The 21724-nt window shown below is 38.8% G+C and overlaps 1 protein-coding gene across 2 annotated transcripts in view; it reads right to left on the reverse strand.

The window, feature by feature from the left end:
- The window catches only part of SUPT3H (SPT3 homolog, SAGA and STAGA complex component), a 1388329-nt gene that overhangs the window by 361518 nt on the left and 1005087 nt on the right, over nucleotides 1–21724 (reverse strand). For both annotated transcript variants that reach the window (XM_053709596.1, XM_053709597.1), the window contains exon 7: nucleotides 15228–15303. In XM_053709596.1, the coding sequence (XP_053565571.1) occupies nucleotides 15228–15303 (76 nt within the window). The remainder of the gene's footprint in view (nucleotides 1–15227; nucleotides 15304–21724) is intronic.

Below are 21724 nucleotides of genomic sequence, written 5' to 3' on the forward strand. Positions count from 1 at the left end.
TATGAGTGTAAGTGTAATTTGTAATGTATTTTTGACGTGTTTTGTGCAACTTTTTATTTTTGAAAAACAATTAACCACAGCTCTGAGATTGCGGTAATGATTGTAGCGTAAATCATGATTGTGCTCACGCTATCGCATTTAAGCTCAACTTGTAATACAAACGGTAAACGCACTTAGCACAAACCCTCGCAATATAACCTTACTGCGCTCCACTTGTAATCTAACCCATAATGCATCCCAACCTGCAAAAACTCATTTCAGGGAGGTGGCTTCACCCGCTACTGCGCCACCCCCCCCCTCCCAGTTATATATTGGACACCTTGAAACCCTAAATAAGATAGAGGGTTATCGTTAAAGAAACTTCCCACTAAAGTCACATTAAAAAAAAAAGTAGCTTTATTGCACAACCACATACAACAAACCTATTTTTCAGTGATCGTACGCTTGTTGAATGCTTAAATATTTTAGAATACGAAGTTTAATTACGTGCAGTAAAAAAAAAAAAGGTAGTATTTCTGTTTTATTTTATTAAAATCAGCGGGGGCTTTTTGGTTACTGATGCATGCTTTAAGGGTTCTATAATGTCCCAACAACTAAAGGCATTCCTTAAGGCATGCCTTTTTTTGGCAGCTAATTATACATTATTTATTTATATATATATATATATATATATATATATATATATATATATACACACACACACACACACATATATATTTATTTTTGTTGTTTTAAATTAGTTGGGTGTGTTAATATCAACCAAAATAAACAAATTTAATTTAACCTTTCTCATGAAGATTTTTTTTTAATATCTAAAGAGTGCACTATTATAAGTGTTTTGAGTTTTGCAGCTATCACAGCCCCCGATTCCCTGGATGATACAACATCTGCATCTTTATGAAACAAGCCTCAGAATAAAATATTTTAATTTCTATATTTTCTTACTGTTGTTCCTTAGTTCAGCATTTTTTGCTCATTTTATTTACATTTATGCTAGATCTTGATTATAATTCTTAGGTTTAAAAATAACTTTATCACAAGCCTCTCATTTACTGGAATCACTGTGATCTGAACTAGCAGTCACTTAATGCTTTACAGATGCAGTCAGCTAAATAGGTTGTACCAAATTTAGCAAACAAAAATACTTAGAAAACATGTTTTTGCTTCTTTCACTGACATTTATATAAAAAGCTATTTATAATATTCATTTACTATGGCATTGTAGAGATAATAATACAGCTAAAAGGGTAGTCATTAAAGTCTTAAAGATACTATTGTGTCTGCTTCCAAATTGCATGATCATGTGACAATTACTAAATTGTCCCCTTTTATGTTTGTTCTTCTCTGTATTGCTATGACCTTCGCTGTTGGTTCTTAGTCACACTTTGCTGCATGACCAAACCCCAATTATTCAGTCAGATTTGTTTCTAAGAATGAACTGCTGGTAAAACTGCATTCTGTCATCCTGTCATTAGTTTGAACTATTTACGAGTAATAAGTCAACATTGTCCACATACACCATGATAAAAGGGGTCAAATGACCCTTTAACAGTATGTCTAATAGTACAGTTATATAAAAGCTACATTTTGTGCCTATTTAGATATAACGCAACATAACGGTAAATTAAATTCATAACAATGAATAACCATCTACTGAAAAATGAAAGCTACAGCAAACATTTGAAAACCCTGTGTAGTAATTTCCATTTGAATGATATCTTGATGATCTTCTTGATGTCAGAAAAATAGTATTTTAATTATTAAGATTACTATTATTATTTTTACCTTTGATTTTTAAAGGGACATTACACACTTTGGGCTAGATTACAAGTGGCGCAGTATTTTTTTCCTGCAATCGCGGAAACTCTGCTAGAGTTAAGCTTTTTGCTCTAGTCGGGATGTGTTCATGTTATAAGTTTAAAAAAAAACATAATTTTGCTCAAACGGTAACCCGATAAGCACAAAAAACTTTTTTACGTGCGCGTGCATGTACTCCCACATAGAAATCAATAGAGAAAAAAAGTAGAAAAACACCCAGATATCATGCAAACAAGATCGCATTAAAAAAATTGCTGCACAAACAACATAGCATATTCACATTAATTAGCAAATATTTGCAATAAATACATTGTTAAAATCTTTATTTAATATGAATATTGTATATATATATTTTTACATCTTTTCATCTACTTAAAGGGCCATGATACCCAAATGTTGAAACACTTGAAAGTGATGCAGCATAGATGTAAAAAGCGGACTATAAAATATCACCTGAACATCTCTATGTAAAAAAGAAAAATATTTTACCTCAAATTGTCCTAAGTATTCACACCCCAGTGTAAAGGACTTTAAGCATCAAATCAGTATACCTGTCCTGGGACCTGCACGGGAGCGTGCCTCATGCACACTCATGTTATTACCCTATTCAGTTTAAGGAAGTTTACTATGAAATCTCATGAGAGTTAAATGAAATCTCATGAGATCAAAGTAAAAGAGTTCATGACCTCAACACTGCTAATTGGCTGCTGTTCATTTCTTCCTTTTTTTTACCTGCAGCTGGGCAGTACCTGAATGATAACTTTTTACAGAACACTTACACTGCTGAGCTGAGGATGTTGTGAGGTAAAATATCTTCCCTTTTTTACATAGAGAGGCTCAGGTGATATTTTCCTGTCAGCTTTTTGTACATGTATATATATGTATGTGTTTATATGTGTATGTATGTCTGTCAATACATATATACACTTAAATACATTAATATATATGTACACATATATAGACATATCTATATATATATATATACAAATACATATTTAGCAATGTATATGTATGTATCTCTAGGTTTAAAATAAAAAAAAGCTGCCAAAGTACTTTAACACCCGAGACCTCATATCTTTGAGCAATAATAACTTTTTTGTGCAATATGGTTTTGCATTTATATTGAAGAAATAAGTGTAAAGGTTTAGCTTCTATTAGGTAGTTTAGTTTCTACAAAGTATTAGGTGCAGCTATGTTTGCACTAACCTGTGAATATCTTAGAATAAGTTAAATATATAGGGCTAGATTAAAATTGGAGTGCAGTCGACAGGGTAGAATAATGCACTCTCTGGTATTACAAGTGGTTAAATGTTTTGACCAAAGCATCTTAACAAGGCAAAACTCTATGTAGAGCGCCCTATAATTCTAATGTCAGGGAGAGCTATTAGCAATAATTGCACTCGTATTACAAGTGGTGAGTTGTGTTGCACTTGTGAGCTATCCAGAATACCACTGTCAAATCTGGCATTTTTGTTGAGATCTGAAGAAAACCATTATCACTTGCTCGTTTGCATAGCCAAACACATTAACAGTTTTATTTAATATTTAGACTTAAAGGGACATGATACCCAAATGTTGAAGCACTTGAACGTGATAAAAAAAGACATTTCAAAGAAAAAGGCACTTCTTTTATACTTTACTAGAAATAAAGCTGATTTAAAAAAAATAAACAACAAAGTAGATGATGCAAGGGATTTAGCGCACCTACACTGTCTCACATGCAGATATTAGCATGTCTAGACTATGGGGCCTATCTATCAAGCTCCGAACAGGGCTTGACGTCCCGTGTTTCTGAAGACTCACCAGAAACACAAGTTATGGAGCTGCTCCATAACCCTGTCCGCCTGCTCTGAGCAGGCGGACAGGAATCGCCGGAATTCAACCCGATCGAGTACGATCGGGTTGATTGACACCCCCTGCTGGCGGCTCATTGGCCGCGAGTCTGCAGGGGGCGGTGTTGCACCAGCAGCTCTTGTGAGCTGCTGGTGCAATGTTGAATACGGAGAGCGTATTGCTCTCCGCATTCAGCGATGTCTTGCGGACCTGATCCGCAAGATAGATCAGGTCGTAAGGACATTTGTTAAATAGGCCTCTAAGGCTAGAGCGATAAAAACATAATTTATGCTTACCTGATAAATTTATTTCTCTTGTAGTGTATCCAGTCCACGGATCATCCATTACTTGTGGGATATTCTCCTTCCCAACAGGAAGTTGCAAGAGGATCACCCACAGCAGAGCTGCTATATAGCTCCTCCCCTCACTGCCATATCCAGTCATTCGACCGAAAGAAGCCGAGAAAGGAGAAACCATAGGGTGCAGTGGTGACTGTAGTTTAATTAAAATTTAGACCTGCCTTAAAAGGACAGGGCGGGCCGTGGACTGGATACACTACAAGAGAAATACATTTATCAGGTAAGCATAAATTATGTTTACTCTTGTTAAGTGTATCCAGTCCACGGATCATCCATTACTTGTGGGATACCAATACCAAAGCTAAAGTACACGGATGATTGGAGGGACAAGGCAGGAACTTAAACGGAAGGAACCACTGCCTGTAGAACCTTTCTCCCAAAAACAGCCTCCGAAGAAGCAAAAGTATCAAATTTGTAAAATTTGGAAAAGGTATGAAGCGAAGACCAAGTCGCAGCCTTGCAAATCTGTTCAACAGAAGCCTCATTTTTAAAGGCCCAGGTGGAAGCCACAGCTCTAGTGGAATGAGCTGTAATCCTTTCAGGGGGCTGCTGTCCAGCAGTCTCATAGGCTAAACGGTTTATACTCCGAAGCCAAAAAGAAAGAGAGGTTGCCGAGGCCTTTTGACCTCTCCTCTGTCCAGAGTAAACAACAAACAGGTTAGATGTTTGACGAAAATCTTTAGTAGCTTGTAAGTAAAACTTCAAGGCACGGACTACGTCTAGATTATGCAAAAGACGTTCCTTCTTTGAAGAAGGATTAGGACATAATGATGGAACAACAATCTCTTGATTGATATTCTTGTTAGAAACCACCTTGGGTAAAAACCCAGGTTTTGTACGCAAAACTACTTTATCTGAATGAAAGATCAGATAAGGAGAATCACAATGTAAGGCAGATAACTCAGAGACTCTCCGAGCCGAGGAAATAGCCATCAGAAAAAGAACTTTCCATGATAGAAGTTTGATATCAATAGAATGAAGGGGTTCAAACGGAACCCCTTGAAGAACTTTAAGAACCAAGTTTAAGCTCCATGGAGGAGCAACAGGTTTAAACACAGGCTTAATTCTAACTAAAGCCTGACAAAATGCCTGAACGTCTGGAACTTCTGCCAGACGCTTGTGTAAAAGAATAGACAGAGCAGAAATCTGTCCCTTTAAAGAACTAGCTGATAATCCTTTGTCCAAACCCTCTTGGAGGAAGGACAATATCCTAGGAATCCTAACCCTACTCCATGAGTAATTCTTGGATTCACACCAATGAAGATATTTACGCCATATCTTGTGATAGATTTCCCTGGTGACAGGCTTTCGTGCCTGTATTAAGGTATCAATGACTGACTCGGAGAAGCCACGCTTTGATAGAATCAAGCGTTCAATCTCCATGCAGTCAGTCTCAGAGAAATTAGATTCGGATGATTGAAAGGACCTTGTATGAGAAGGTCTTGTCTCAGAGGCAGAGTCCATGGTGGAAAGGATGACATGTCCACTAGGTCTGCATACCAGGTCCTGCGTGGCCACGCAGGCGCTATCAGAATCACTGATGCCCTCTCCTGTCTGATTTTGGCAATCAGTCGAAGGAGCAGTCCCTAGAAATATGTTAACTGCACATACCTTATTGCAGGATAACCTGCACGCCATTCCCCCTCTGAAGTTACCTCACTCCTCAGAATATGTGAGAACGGCAGTGGATCTTAGTTACTTCTGCTAAGATCATAGAAACCGCAGGCAGATTCTTCTTCTAATGCTGCCTGTGATAAAATAGTACACTCCGGTACCATTTAAAAATAACAAACTTTTGATTGAAGTTAAAAAACTAACTATAATACACCACTCTCCTCTTACTACCTCCATCTTTGTTGATAGTTGCAAGAGAATGACTGGATATGGCAGTGAGGGGAGGAGCTATATAGCAGCTCTGCTGTGGGTGATCCTCTTGCAACTTCCTGTTGGGAAGGAGAATATCCCACAAGTAATGGATGATCCGTGGACTGGATACACTTAACAAGAGAAAAGTAATTTATCGTGCAATAGGCCTGTGCATTCAGGTTTTTCTTTATGATCAAAATGTGGAAGAAGGTGGCAGCTCGTGGCATTCGGCTCTTTTTGGAGCTGCATTTATTCTTGTGAAAGTGCAACACACTAAGATCTGGATTTGCACAGATTTTAGTGACTTTCCCTTTCGCAAGAGTAAATACGTCTACGAAAAGAGCTGAATGCCGCAAATGGCCACTGCCTTTGGATCATAAGAATAAGCCAAATGCACAGGCCTAATGTGCAGTAGTGGTACTAATTGTGTGTTCACTTACAATTTAGTGCATAAAGTAGACCCAATGGGAGCAAGTCTAAGTAGCACCTCAGCTACCCCTTAAACCTCAACTTCATTTATTAATAAAGGACAATACGGATGGTACAGCTATTCATGTGGTTATATGACAAGCACTGCTGAAGCCGAGGGTTTGTTCTTTCCTTTGTGTCAATGGAGCGGGAGGTACGACTTATGATTGGTTGTCATGTACACAGCATTTTATTTTTTTATAATAGCTAAATTCAAGCAATATTCCGCAAATGAAGGTAGCAGGATTGTGTTCTTTTAACTAGCACTGATATGTATTTCACTCCTGCAACAGAATAATTTACTAACTGAAGATTGCTCTTAGGATAATATAATTAAAGAGAAGTCAGTATTTAAAGGGACATGAAACCCAAGGTTTTCTATCATGATTCAGATAGCGCATACAATGTTAAAAAACTGTCCAATTTACTTCTATTAGCTAATTTGCTTTGTTCACTTGGCATCTTTTGTTGAAGAGCATACATTGGAAGATTTAGGGGATGGGAGCTAGCTGCTGATTAGTGGCTGCACATTTATTTCTTGTGTCATTGGTTTACCGACATGTTTAGCTAGCTCCCAGTAATGCATTGCTGCTTTTTCAAGTAAAGGATACAAAGAGAATGAAACAAAATTGATAACAGAAGCAAATCAGAAAGTTGTTTAAAAAAAAAAAAGATGTTCTGATTCATTTAACTTTTCTAGTTCCGGGAAAAAAAAAAATATATTTACCAGCACTGGTTATGCCCTCATGCATTCTTTTTTTGGGTCATTTTGACTCACACAGAGTATGGGAAATGTTTAGAAACTCAATGGTATCAAAGGCAAATGAGACATCAAAAGAAATGAATTTATCTAGTGAACATTAGCCCACATGACCATCACAAACAGGACAGGACTGGCCAATCAGAAGCCACTTGTGACCCAGGCCAGAGATAGACTGACTTCCCATAGGGAGTGCCTTGCATTTACACCTCACTGCCACGGCCTAAAACTGTCTCCAGCCTCACAAGTGTAAAAGGGACAGTCAAGTGCATAAATAAATTGCCTCTAATAGATTCTCGTATGCCAGTACTCCTATAAATAATAATCAATATAGAGTTTAAATGACTCCTTTTTCTCTCACTGCTACTCTGTTTTTTCTATTTTAATCTCCAGTGATTAGTCCAGCCAAATGAAAGGCGACAGCTCATTCCAACTGTTTAAAGCTAGAGATCTCACCGAACTGTTGCGCGTGCGCTGGGGCTTTCACAGAACTGTATACGGTGGATACGTTTTCACATCTGGCACATACCTAGATACCTAGGTATGTAACGTGCACATGCCTGAAGCACTACATGACAGGAAATAGTGCTCTTACAAATGTATAACATTGTTGCAAAACTGCTGCCATATAGTACTGCAGACACGTGCACACTCCTGAGCTTACATACCTGCTTTTTAACAAAGGATAACAAGAAAAGGAAGAAACTTTGATAATAGAAATAAATTGGAAAGTTGTTTAAAATCGTTTATTCTATCTGAATCATGAAAGAAACATTTGAGGCTTTATGTCCCTCAAATGTTTGTTTACTTCCATAAACAAAGCTTGCACAGTCTATTTATATACACACTTTCTGAGACACTGTCCTTCTGAGCATGTGCAAAAGTTCACAGTGTATATATATATATATATATATATATATATATATATACTAATCTGCAATTGGCTGATGTCTGTCACAAGATACAGGGGGCTGGAAAAGAGGAAAAAAAAATGCCAGAAAAAAAAAGTAATTGTTATTGCACTGTCTTTTTATTATGCACTTGTTAATTATGCAATTCTACAGTATTAAAGGGACATGAAAGCCAATTTTTTTCTTTCGTGATTTAGAAAGAGCATGTCATTTTAAACAACTTTCTAATTTACTTATATCATCTAATTTGCTTCATTCTCTTGATATAACTTGCTGAAAAGCATATCTAGATATGCTCAGTAGCTGCTGATTGGTTGCTGCACCTAGAGGCCTTGTGTGATTGGCTCACACATGTGCATTGCTATTTCTTCAACAAAGGACATCTAAATAATTGAGCAAATTAGATAATAGAAGTAAATTGGAAAGTTGTTTAAAATTGCATGCCCTATCTGAATCATGAAAGTTTAATTTTGACTAGACTGCCCCTTTAAGTGGCCCTTTAATTACGCCAAATAAGTTCAGCACTATTATAATTATCCTCACATGTGCACAAAGCTACATTATCAAGCGGCTGGTTTCATTATAATATGTAGGGCCTGATAAATAAGTTTTACTATTAGCTCTAATATATGTATTAGATGTAATCTTTAGGTGCATAGTGAATGCATGTTACTTAGTTTAAAGGGACATTAAAGCCAAAATTAGGATCCACATGGATGCATTTCAATTTTTAATAGAAACATTTTTGTAATATATATTAGCAAAAATGCTTCTAATAAAAGCTATAGCTGTTTCAAAAGTGTATTTAAGTATGCACCGTGCACCAGCATTTTAAACACAGCACTAGCTCAGAGAGCCTAAGGTGTTTGTACCATCTGGTAATTACTCAATTTGTTTATTGCTTATATGATAAAGGCCCCACTGGAGCTCTGAGCAGCTGCAGCATATAAAATGCTGGTGCACTGAGAATATCTAGGTATGTTTCACTTGCACGTGCAAAGAAAAACTTTATTAAAATAGTGATAACTTTTGCTAGAAGTATTTTGACCAATACATGTATAACATAATTTATGTAAGAACTTACCTGATAAATTCATTTCTTTCATATTAGCAAGAGTCCATGAGCTAGTGACGTATGGGATATACATTCCTACCAGGAGGGGCAAAGTTTCCCAAACCTCAAAATGCCTACAAATACACCCCTCACCACACCCACAAATCAGTTTAACGAATAGCCAAGAAGTGGGGTGATAAGAAAAAAGTGCGAAAGCATATAAAATAAGGAATTGGAATAATTGTGCTTTATACAAAAAAATCATAACCACCACAAAAAAGGGCGGGCCTCATGGACTCTTGCTAATATGAAAGAAATGAATTTATCAGGTAAGTTCTTACATAAATTATGTTTTTTTTCATGTAATTAGCAAGAGTCCATGAGCTAGTGACGTATGGGATAATGACTACCCAAGATGTGGATCTTTCCACGCAAGAGTCACTAGAGAGGGAGGGATAAAAATAAAGACAGCCAATTCCTGCTGAAAATAATCCACACCCAAAATAAAGTTTAATGAAAAACATAAACAGAAGATTCAAACTGAAACCGCTGCCTGAAGTACTTTTCTACCAAAAACTGCTTCAGAAGAAGAAAATACATCAAAATGGTAGAATTTAGTAAAAGTATGCAAAGAGGACCAAGTTGCTGCTTTGCAAATCTGATCAACCGAAGCTTCATTCCTAAACGCCCAGGAAGTAGAAACTGACCTAGTAGAATGAGCTGTAATCCTTTGAGGCGGAGTTTTACCCGACTCGACATAGGCATGATGAATTAAAGATTTCAACCAAGATGCCAAAGAAATGGCAGAAGATTTCTGGCCTTTTCTAGAACCGGAAAAGATAACAAATAGACTAGAAGTCTTTCGGAAAGACTTAGTAGCTTCAACATAATATTTCAAAGCTCTAACAACATCCAAAGAATGCAACGATTTCTCCTTAGAATTCTTAGGATTAGGACATAATGAGGGAACCACAATTTCTCTACTAATGTTGTTGGAATTCACAACCTTAGGTAAAAATTCAAAAGAAGTTCGCAACACCGCCTTATCCTGATGAAAAATCAGAAAAGGAGACTCACAAGAAAGAGCAGATAATTCAGAAACTCTTCTGGCAGAAGAGATCGCCAAAAGGAACAAAACTTTCCAAGAAAGTAATTTAATGTCCAATTAATGCATGGGTTCAAAAGGAGGAGCTTGAAGAGCCCCCAGAACCAAATTCAAACTCCAAGGAGGAGAAATTGACTTAATGACAGGTTTTATACGAACCAAAGCTTGTACAAAACAATGAATATCAGGAAGATTAGCAATCTTTCTGTGAAAAAGAACAGAAAGAGCAGAGATTTGTCCTTTCAAAGAACTTGCGGATAAACCTTTATCTAAACCATCCTGAAGAAACTGTAAAATTCTCGGAATTCTAAAAGAATGCCAAGAAAAATGATGAGAAAGACACCAAGAAATATAAGTCTTCCAGACTCTATAATATATCTCTCTAGATACAGATTTACGAGCCTGTAACATAGTATTAATCACAGAGTCAGAGAAACCTCTTTGACCAAGAATCAAGCGTTCAATCTAAATACCTTTAAATTTAAGGATTTGAGATCCTGATGGAAAAAAGGACCTTGCGACAGAAGGTCTGGTCTTAGCGGAAGAGTCCACGGATGGCAAGAGGCCATCCGGACAAGATCCGCATACCAAAACCTGTGAGGCCATGCCGGAGCTACCAGCAGAACAAACGAGCATTCCTTCAGAATCTTGGAGATTACTCTTGGAAGAAGAACTAGAGGCGGAAAGATATAGGCAGGATGATACTTCCAAGGAAGTGATAATGCATCCACTGCTTCCGCCTGAGGATCCCGGGATCTGGACAGATACCTGGGAAGTTTCTTGTTTAGATGAGACGCCATCAGATCTATTTCTGGAAGCTCCCACATTTGAACAATCTGAAGAAATACCTCTGGGTGAAGAGACCATTCGCCCGGATGCAACGTTTGGCGACTGAGATAATCCGCTTCCCAATTGTCTATACCTGGGATATGAACCGCAGAGATTAGACAGGAGCTGGATTCTGCCCAAACCAGAATTCGAGATACTTCTTTCATAGCCAGAGGACTGTGAGTCCCTCCTTGATGATTGATGTATGCCACAGTTGTGACATTGTCTGTCTGAAAACAAATGAACGATTCTCTCTTCAGAAGAGGCCAAGACTGAAGAGCTCTGAAAATTGCACGGAGTTCCAAAATATTGATCGGTAATCTCACCTCCTGAGATTCCCAAACTCCTTGTGCCGTCAGAGAACCCCACACAGCTCCCCAACCTGTAAGACTTGCATCTGTTGAAATTACAGTCCAGGTCGGAAGAACAAAAGAAGCCCCCTGAATTAAACGATGGTGATCTGTCCACCACGTTAGAGAGTGTCGTACAATCGGTTTTAAAGATATTAATTGAGATATCTTTGTGTAATCCCTGCACCATTGGTTCAGCATACAGAGCTGAAGAGGTCGCATGTGAAAATGAGCAAAGGGGATTGCGTCCGATGCAGCAGTCATAAGACCTAGAATTTCCATGCATAAGGCTACCGAAGGGAATGATTGTGACTGAAGGTTTCGACAAGCTGAAATCAATTTTAGACGTCTCTTGTCTGTCAAAGACAGAGTCATGGACACTGAATCTATCTGGAAACCCAGAAAGTTTACCCTTGTCTGAGGAATCAATTAACTTTTTAGTGAATTGATCCTCCAACCATGATCTTGAAGAAACAACACAAGTCGATTCGTATGAGATTCTGCTAAATGTAAAGACTGAGCAAGAACCAAGATATCGTCCAAATAAGGAAATACCACAATACCCTGTTCTCTGATTACAGACAGAAGGGCACCGAGACAGAAGGGCACCGAGAACCTTTGTAAAAATTATTGGAGCTGTAGCTAGGCCAAACGGCAGAGCCACAAACTGGTAATGCTTGTCCAGAAAAGAGAATCTCAGGAACTGATAATGATCTGGATGAATCGGAATATGCAGATATGCATCCTGTAAATCTATTGTGGACATATAATGCCCTTGCTGAAAAAAGGCAAGATAGTCCTTACAGTTACCATTTTGAACGTTGGTATCCTTACATAACGATTCAATATTTTTAGATCCAGAACTGGTCTGAAGGAATTCTCCTTCTTTGGTACAATGAAGAGATTCGAATAAAACCCCAGCCCCTGTTCCAGAACTGGAACTGGCATAATTACTCCAGCTAACTCTAGATCTGAAACACATTTCAGAAATGCTTGAGCTTTCATTGGATTTACTGGGACACGGGAAAGAAAAAATCTCTTTGCAGGAGGTCTTATCTTGAAACCAATTCTGTACCCTTCTGAAACAATGTTCTGAATCCAAAGATTGTGAACAGAATTGATCCAAATTTCTTTGAAAAAACGTAACCTGCCCCCTACCAGCTGAGCTGGAATGAGGGCCGCACCTTCATGTGGACTTAGAGGCTGGCTTTGCTTTTCTAGAAGGCTTGGATTTATTCCAGACTGGAGATGGTTTCCAAACTGAAACTGCTCCTGAGGATGAAGGATCAGGTGTTTGTTCTTTGTTGAAACGAAAGGAACGAAAACAATTATTAGCCCTGTTTTTACCCTTAGATTTTTTATCCTGTGGTAAAAAAGTTCCTTTCCCACCAGTAACAGTTGAGATAATAGAATCCAACTGAAAACCAAATAATTTGTTACCCTGGAAAGAAATGGAAAGTAGAGTCGATTTAGAAGACATATCAGCATTCCAAGTTTTAAGCCATAAAGCTCTTCTAGCTAAAATAGCTAGAGACATAAACCTGACATCAACTCTGATAATATCAAAAATGGCATCACAGATAAAATTATTAGCATGTTGAAGAAGAATAATAATATTATGAGAATCATGATCTGTTACTTGTTGCGCTAAAGTTTCCAACCAAAAAGTTGAAGCTGCAGCAACATCAGCCAATGATATAGCAGGTCTAAGAAGATTACCTGAACACAGATAAGCTTTTCTTAGAAAGGATTCAATTTTCCTATCTAAAGGATCTTTAAACGAAGTACCATCTGACGTAGGAATAGTAGTATGTTTAGCAAGGGTAGAAATAGCCCCATCAACTTTAGGGATTTTGTCCCAAAATTCTAATCTGTCAGACGGCACAGGATATAATTGCTTAAAACGTTTAGAAGGAGTAAATGAATTACCCAAATTATTCCATTCTCTGGAAATTACTTCAGAAATAGCACCAGGAACAGGAAAAACTTCTGGAATAACCACAGGAGATTTAAAGACCTTATCTAAACGTTTAGATTTAGTATCAAGAGGACCAGAATCCTCAATTTCTAAAGCAATTAGTACTTCTTTAAGTAAAGAACGAATAAATTCCATTTTAAATAAATATGAAGATTTATCAGCATCAACCTCTGAGACAGAATCCTCTGAACCAGAAGAGTCATTAGAATCAGAATGATGTTCATTTAAAAATTCATCTGTATAAAGAGAAGTTTTAAAAGATTTTTTATGTTTACTAGAAGGAGGAATAACAGACATAGCCTTCTTGATGGATTCAGAAACAAAATCTCTTATGTTATCAGGAACATTCTGAACATTAGATGTTGATGGAACTGCAACAGGTAATGGTACATTACTAAAGGAAATATTATCTGCATTAAAAAGTTTGTCATGACAATTAATACAAACAACAGCTGGAGGAACAGCTACCAAAAGTTTACAGCAGATACACTTAGCTTTGGTAGTTCCAGCACCAGACAACGATTTTCCTGAAGTATCTTCTGACTCAGATGCAACGTGAGACATCTTGCAATATGTAAGAGAAAAAACAACATGTAAAGCAAAATTGATCAAATTCCTTAAATGACAGTTTCAGGAATGGGAAAAAATGCCAAGGAACAAGCTTCTAGCAACCAGAAGCAAAGAAAAATGAGACTAAAATAATGTGGAGACAAAAGCGACGCCCATATTTTTTTAGCGCCAAATAAGACGCCCACATTATTTGGCGCCTAAACGCTTTTGGCGCCAAAATGACGCCACGTCCGGAACGCCGACATTTTTGGCGCAAAAGAACGTCAAAAAATGACTTAATTTCCGGCGACACGTATGACGCCGGAAACAGAAAGATTTTTTGCGCCAAAAAAATCTGCGCCAAAAATGACGCAATAAAATGAAGCATTTTCAGCCCCCGCGAGCCTAACAGCCCACAGGGAAAAAAGTCAAATTTTTAAGGTAAGAAAAATAATTGATTCAAGTGCATTATCCCAAATATGAAACTGACTGTCTGAAAATAAGGAATGTTGAACATCCTGAGTCAAGGCAAATAAATGTTTGAATACATATATTTAGAACTTTATTAAAAAAGTGCCCAACCATAGCTTAGAGTGTCACAGAAAATAAGACTTACTTACCCCAGGACACTCATCTACATGTTTGTAGAAAGCCAAACCAGTACTGAAACGAAAATCAGCAGAGGTAATGGTATATATATAAGAGTATATCGTCGATCTGAAAAGGGAGGTAAGAGATGAATCTCTACGACCGATAACAGAGAACCTATGAAATAGACCCCGTAGAAGGAGATCACTGCATTCAAATAGGCAATACTCTCCTCACATCCCTCTGACATTCACTGCACGCCGAGAGGAAAACCGGGCTCCAACCTGCTGCGGAGCGCATATCAACGTAGAATCTAGCACAAACTTACTTCACCACCTCCATAAGAGGCAAAGTTTGTAAAACTGATTTGTGGGTGTGGTGAGGGGTGTATTTGTAGGCATTTTGAGGTTTGGGAAACTTTGCCCCTCCTGGTAGGAATGTATATCCCATACGTCACTAGCTCATGGACTCTTGCTAATTACATGAAAGAAATTGCAAATATGTGGGTTTTTTTTTACAAAGATGTAATTTATCTATGTGCATTTAAATTTTGTCCGGAATGTCCCTATAACACTTTCCTATTTCATGTAATGTAAAAAATGTGTATATTTTACAAGTTTGTATAATTGGGACCTTAGGGTCAAACTGTCAATATTGCCGTAAGTAATAACATCCATAATTTCTTAAAAAATCTTAAACTACCTAAACGAGATAGAAAATAACTTAAACAACACAAAAAAAAACCCATATTAATACTTACAAAAGCTCAACTGACGACTTTCACAGAATTCGGCATACTGTGTAGAATCCATCATTCGTGTTTGTCTCTCTGCTCTCTAAAAAGAGATTGCATTAAAAAATGAAAAGTTTTTATTATTTTCCCACTTTTTAAACACTATTGTAGTACAGCTATTTATTTGTCTAATAAATTGATCATTAAAGTGAAAGTAGTGCCCGGTTTTTAAAAATACTATTAAAAACAGCGGCACTTTCATTGATGAAACTTTACATTGCACCATATTTGTATAAATACTTACCTATTTGTCTTGAAAGCCGGATCACTGATGATGTTGCTTCCCCCGTGCGTCGCAAGCCTCTTCCTACATCAGAAATGACGATTCCGGCCTTTCTCCAATCACAGCATTGCTTTACCCAATGCTTCCCCGGGGGGGGGGGAGCCATGATTGGAGGATGCTGGAATCGTCATTGCTGATGTAGGAAGAGACTTGCGACGGGCTGGCGAAGCGCTCGATTGGCTTTCAAGGGGAAGAGGTAAGTATTTGAACAAATATGGTGCAATGTAAAGTTTCATCAATAAAAGTGCCCCTGTTTTAATAGTATTTTTAAAAAACAGGCTCTACTTGATTAAACTTTACATTCACTTTAAGAAATGAATTTGGTAAAACACAGTAAAGTTCCAGTATTTTTTTGCATTCAAAGGTAAAGGTTTAAAGTGAAAGTCAATCCTACCGTTTGTGAAACACTAGGATTGATCATTGAAACAAATAAAAAGGACTTTCATTTATGAAGTATAACATGAATGAAAGTCACCTTTTTTGTTTCAATGGTCAATCCTAGCTTTTCACAAATGCTAGGATTGATGTTCACTTTAATATACAATAAGTAAAAGAATTTGAGAGTGTTAGGCTATGTTTTAAAGGGGCAATTTTAAAAGACTTTTCAATGTATTTCTAGTATCAAATTTACTTTAATTTCTTCGTATCCTTTGTGGGAAAGCATACATAGGTAAGCTCAGATACAAGAATGCACTACTGGGAGTTAGCGGGTGATTAGTGGCTACACGTATATGACATTTGTCATTGGCTCACCAGATGTGTTCAGATAGTTCTCAGCAGTTTAGACCTTGTGTAGGTTTTGTCTTCACTTGTCTGCCTGTTAACTAAAATAGGCATCCACTATCAAATGAGAAGAGCTTCCAAAGTATATGCAGCCATTTTATGAGTCAGTAATGCAATTAGAGCATGTCAAAGTATACTCAAGCTAGGATCTCTTTGGTGAGAGAAAACAGAATTTATGCTTACCTGATAAATTACTTTCTCCAACGGAGTGTCCGGTCCACGGCGTCATCCATTACTTGTGGGGAATATTCTCTTCCCCAACAGGAAATGGCAAAGAGCACAGCAAAAGCTGTGCATATAGCCCCTCCTTGGCTCCGCCCCCCCCAGTCATTCGACCGACGGTTAGGAGAAAAAAAGGAGAAACTATAGGGTGCCGTGGTGACTGTAGTGTATAGATAAAGAAATTTTTCAAACCTGATTAAAAAACCAGGGCGGGCCGTGGACCAGACACACCGTTGGAGAAAGTAATTTATCAGGTAAGCATAAATTCTGTTTTCTCCAACATTGGTGTGTCCGGTCCACGGCGTCATCCATTACTTGTGGGAACCAATACCAAAGCTTTAGGACACGGATGAAGGGAGGGAGCAAATCAGGTTACCTAAACGGAAGGCACCACGGCTTGCAAAACCTTTCTCCCAAAAACAGCCTCCGAAGAAGCAAAAGTATCAAATTTGTAAAATTTGGCAAAAGTGTGCAGAGAAGACCAAGTCTCTGCCTTACATATCTGATCAACAGAAGCCTCGTTCTTGAAGGCCCATGTGGAAGCCACAGCTCAAGTGGAGTGAGCAGTGATTCGTTCAGGAGGCTGCCGTCCGGCAGTCTCATAAGCCAATCGGATAATGCTTTTCAGCCATAAAGACAGAGAGGTAGCCGTAGCTTTTTGTCCTCTCCTCTTACCATAGTAAACGACAAACAAAGATGAGGTTTGTCTAAAATCCTTAGTTGCATCTAAATAGAACTTTAAAGCACGAACTACATCTAAATTGTGTAACAAACGTTCCTTCTTAGAAACTGGATTCGGTAAAATTGTTCGAATAGTTTCCATTTTGAACGATGGAACTCTGAGAAATTTGTTTAGAATTTTTAAATCCAGAAATGGTCTGAAAGTTCCCTCTTTTTTGGGAACTACAAACAGATTTGAGTAAAACCCCTGACCTTGTTCCACAGTTGGAACTGGGTGTATCACTCCCATCTTTAACAGGTCTTCTACACAATGTAAGAATGCCTGTCTCTTTATTTGGTTTGAAGATAAGTGAGAAATGTGGAACCTTCCCCTTGGGGGTAGTTCCTTGAATTCTAGAAGATAACCCTGAGAGACTATTTCTAGTGCCCAGGGATCCTGAACATCTCTTGCCCAAGCCTGAGCAAAGAGAGAGAGTCTGCCCCCTACTAGATCCGGTCCCGGATCGGGGGCTACCCCTTCATGCTGTTTTGGTAGCAGCAGCAGGCTTCTTGGCCTGTTTACCCTTGTTCCAGCCTTGCATTGGTTTCCAAGCTGGTTTAGTCTGGGAAGCGTTACCCTCTTGTCTAGAGGCTGCAGAGTTAGAAGCCGGTCTGTTCCTGAAGTTGCGAAAGGAACGAAAATTGGACTTATTCTTAGCCTTGAAAGGCCTATCTTGTGGGAGGGCATGGCCCTTTCCCCCAGTGATATCTGAAATAATTTCCTTCAATTCTGGCCCAAAAAGGGTCTTACACTTGAAAGGAATATTAAGCAAATTTGTCTTGGAAGATACATCCGCCGACCAAGACTTTAGCCAGAGCTCTCTACGCGCCGCAAACCCTGAATTTTTCGCCGCTAATTTCGCTAACTGCAAAGCGGCGTCTAAAATAAAGGAATTAGCTAACTTAAGTGCGTGAATTCTGTCCATGACCTCCTCATATGGAGTCTCCCTACTGAGCGACTTTTCCAGTTCCTCGAACCAGAACCACGCCGCTGTAGTGACAGGAATAATGCACGATATAGGTTGAAGGAGGTATCCTTGCTGTACAAAAATCTTTTTAAGCAAGCCCTCCAATTTTTTATCCATAGGATCTTTGAAAGCACAATTGTCCTCAATGGGAATGGTCGTGCGTTTGGCTAGTGTAGAAACCGCCCCCTCGACCTTAGGGACTGTTTGCCATGTGTCCTTCCTGGGGTCGACCATGGGGAACAATTTCTTAAATATAGGAGGAGGGACAAAAGGTATGCCTGGCTTCTCCCACTCCTTATTCACTATGTCCGCCACCCTTTTAGGTATTGGAAAGGCATCAGGGTGCACCGGGACCTCTAGGAACTTGTCCATCTTGCACAATTTTTCTGGGATGACCAGATTGTCACAATCATCCAGAGTAGATAGCACCTCCTTAAGTAATGCGCGGAGATGCTCTAATTTAAATTTAAATGTCACAACAACAGGTTCTGCCTGCTGAGAAATTCTTCCTGTATCTGAAATTTCTCCATCTGACAAACCCTGCCTCACTGCCACTTCAGACTGGTGTGAGGGTATGACAGATAAATTATCATCAGTGCCCTCCTGCTCTACATTGTTTAAAACTGAGCAATCGCGCTTTCTCTGAAATGCTGGCATTTTGGATAAAATATTAGCTATGGAGTTATCCATTACTGCCGTCAATTGTTGCATAGTAACAAGCATTGGCGCGCTAGAAGTACTAGGGGTCGCCTGCGCGGGCATAACTGGTATAGACACAGAAGGAGAGGATGCAGAACTATCCCTACTTCCTTCATCTGAGGAATCATCCTGGGCAACCTTACTAAATGTGACAGTACTGTCCTTACTTTGTTTGGACGCCATGGCACAATTATCACATACATTTGAAGGAGTAACCACCTTGGCCTCCATACATACAGAACATGACTTATCTGAAGGTACAGACATGTTAAACAGGCTTAAACTGGTTAATAAATCACAAAAACCATTTTAAACAAAACCGTTACTGTCTCTTTAAATGTTAAACAGGGCACACTTTATTACTGAATATGTGAAAAACTATGAAGGAATTATCCAAACTTTACCAAATTTTCACCACAGTGTCTTAATGCATTCAAAGTATTGCACCCAATTTTGAAGCTGTTAACCCTTAAAATGCGGAAACCGGAGCCGTTTGCAATTTAACACCACTACAGTCCCAGCCACAGCCTTTGCTGCGACTTCACGTATCTCAGGGGGGTATACGGTACCAAATCCAGCCTTCTAGGAACGTTTTCTGTGGATACCAGACCCTCTCACATGCAGCTGCATGCACTGCACTCAAAAGAAACTGTGCAATAATGGCGCGAAAATGAGGCTCTGCCTACTACAGAGAAAGGCCCTTCCTGACTGGGAAGGTGTCTAAACTAGTGCCTGGCGCTAAAAACGTTCCCCAAATATTAAGAAGTTTGAAATCCACTTCAAAACCTTAATAATAACCTAAATAAACAATCGATTTAGCCCTTAAGAGTGTCCACCAGTTATTAGCCCATAATAAGCCCTTTATTCTATCTGAGTCTAAGAAAATGGCTTACCGATCCCCATGAGGGAAAATAACAGCCTTCCAGCATTACACAGTCTTGTTAGAAAAATGGCTAGTCATACCTTGAGCAGAAAAGTCTGCAAACTGTTCCCCCCAACTGAAGTTCTCTAGGCTCAACAGTCCTGCGTGGGAACAGCAATTGATTTTAGTTACTGCTGCTAAAATCATACTCCTCTTTTAAACAGAACTCTTCATCTCTTTCTGTTTCAGAGTAAATAGTACATACCAGTACCATTTCAAAATAACAAACTCTTCATAGAAGAATAAAAAACTACAACTAAACACCACATACTCTTCACCATCTCCGTGGAGATGCTACTTGTTCAGAGCGGCAAAGAGAATGACTGGGGGGGCGGAGACAAGGAGGGGCTATATGGACAGCTTTTGCTGTGCTCTTTGCCATTTCCTGTTGGGGAAGAGAATATTCCCCACAAGTAATGGATGACGCCGTGGACCGGACACACCAATGTTGGAGAAAAGAGAATGTGAAATGACCCTAAAAATTATCTAGGGAAATGGGTTTGCCTAAGACCCACCAAAAAGTGGCGTCAGAACACAACATGGAGTATTATAGAAGTTCATAACTAAGCAAGTAAAGAAGTCATTTTCTCTCACACCCTGTGGTATCATATGATATGTGAACTCATAAGCAAGAGGCAAGAAATTCCTTGGCTAGGTTTTATGAAGTGCAGGCTATACTACATAACATTCCTGCTAAATTCTGCTTGGGTGAATACATTAAACTAGTTGATCACAATTCCTGATATCTTTGGCGACTTCCAAATAATACTTAAAAGTTTTTACTACATCCAGCCTGAGGAACAGGATAAAATACTTGCAAACATGTACCCATACTACAGACTGGCAATGTGCCCTCTTCCCGACTTCCTGCATCACACATTTATGGTGTGCTCCTTCTCTGCTCTCAACATCTTCAAGAAAAACTACTTTGCAACTATCATAAATGCGTCTTTTCTCCACTTTTAATACTCACCTGTGCCCACCATCACCTCCAATTGCTGCTTCTCCCACAGTACTTGATGTTCAATAATAAAATTAAAAACTAAAACTGACTCCACTCAACAGGAATAACCTCCAACCACAACAATATCCACTCCTCACAAATCACTGCAAATTCAGCCTACCAAAAAGCTCAGCACATTCACTCATGTTACAGAGGATTCACTCCTGTTACAGAGGAGGTTGTTTATGCTCTTCTTTTATCTCACTATCTGTCTCCTTGATCCTATTCCCTCACAACTGCTACCTTCCATTTGACCTACTCTTACACCCATCTTCACACACATATTCAACATCTTCCTTAAATCTGGTACATTACCATCATTCCTTAAACATGCTCCAATTACATCTAGCATTAAAAAAACATCACTTGGGGGCTGAATAATCATTGTGCAAGCGGACATGAACTGATATTGCGGATCATGTCCGCTGCACATCGATAAATGTAGACCGCATACACTCTCTGCATTTACATTGCACCAGCAGTTCTTGTGAATTGGCGATGTATGTCCGCCGCCTCAGAGCAGGCGGACAGGTTATGAAGCAGCGGTCTTTAGAGCTTGATAAATATGCCCCTTGATCTAGCATCCCCGTGCCACCCAATCTCTCTTCTTCCCCTCACCTCTAATCCTCTTTAGCAGATTGTTTATAAACAATTCTCATACTTTATCTCTACTAACCATCTTCTCAACCCTTTGCAATCTGGATTTTGCCCCAACACTCTACTGAAACTGACATCACCAAGAAGACAAATTACCTGTTTCTTGTCAAGTCTAAAGCTCATTACTCTATGCAAATCCTTTTAGACCTTTCTGCAATCTTTGACACTGTTGACTATCCACTGCTACTCTAGAACCTTCTGTTCTTA

The sequence above is a fragment of the Bombina bombina genome, chromosome 4 (genome assembly GCF_027579735.1).
Source record: "Bombina bombina isolate aBomBom1 chromosome 4, aBomBom1.pri, whole genome shotgun sequence".
NCBI classification, from domain to species: domain Eukaryota; kingdom Metazoa; phylum Chordata; class Amphibia; order Anura; family Bombinatoridae; genus Bombina; species Bombina bombina.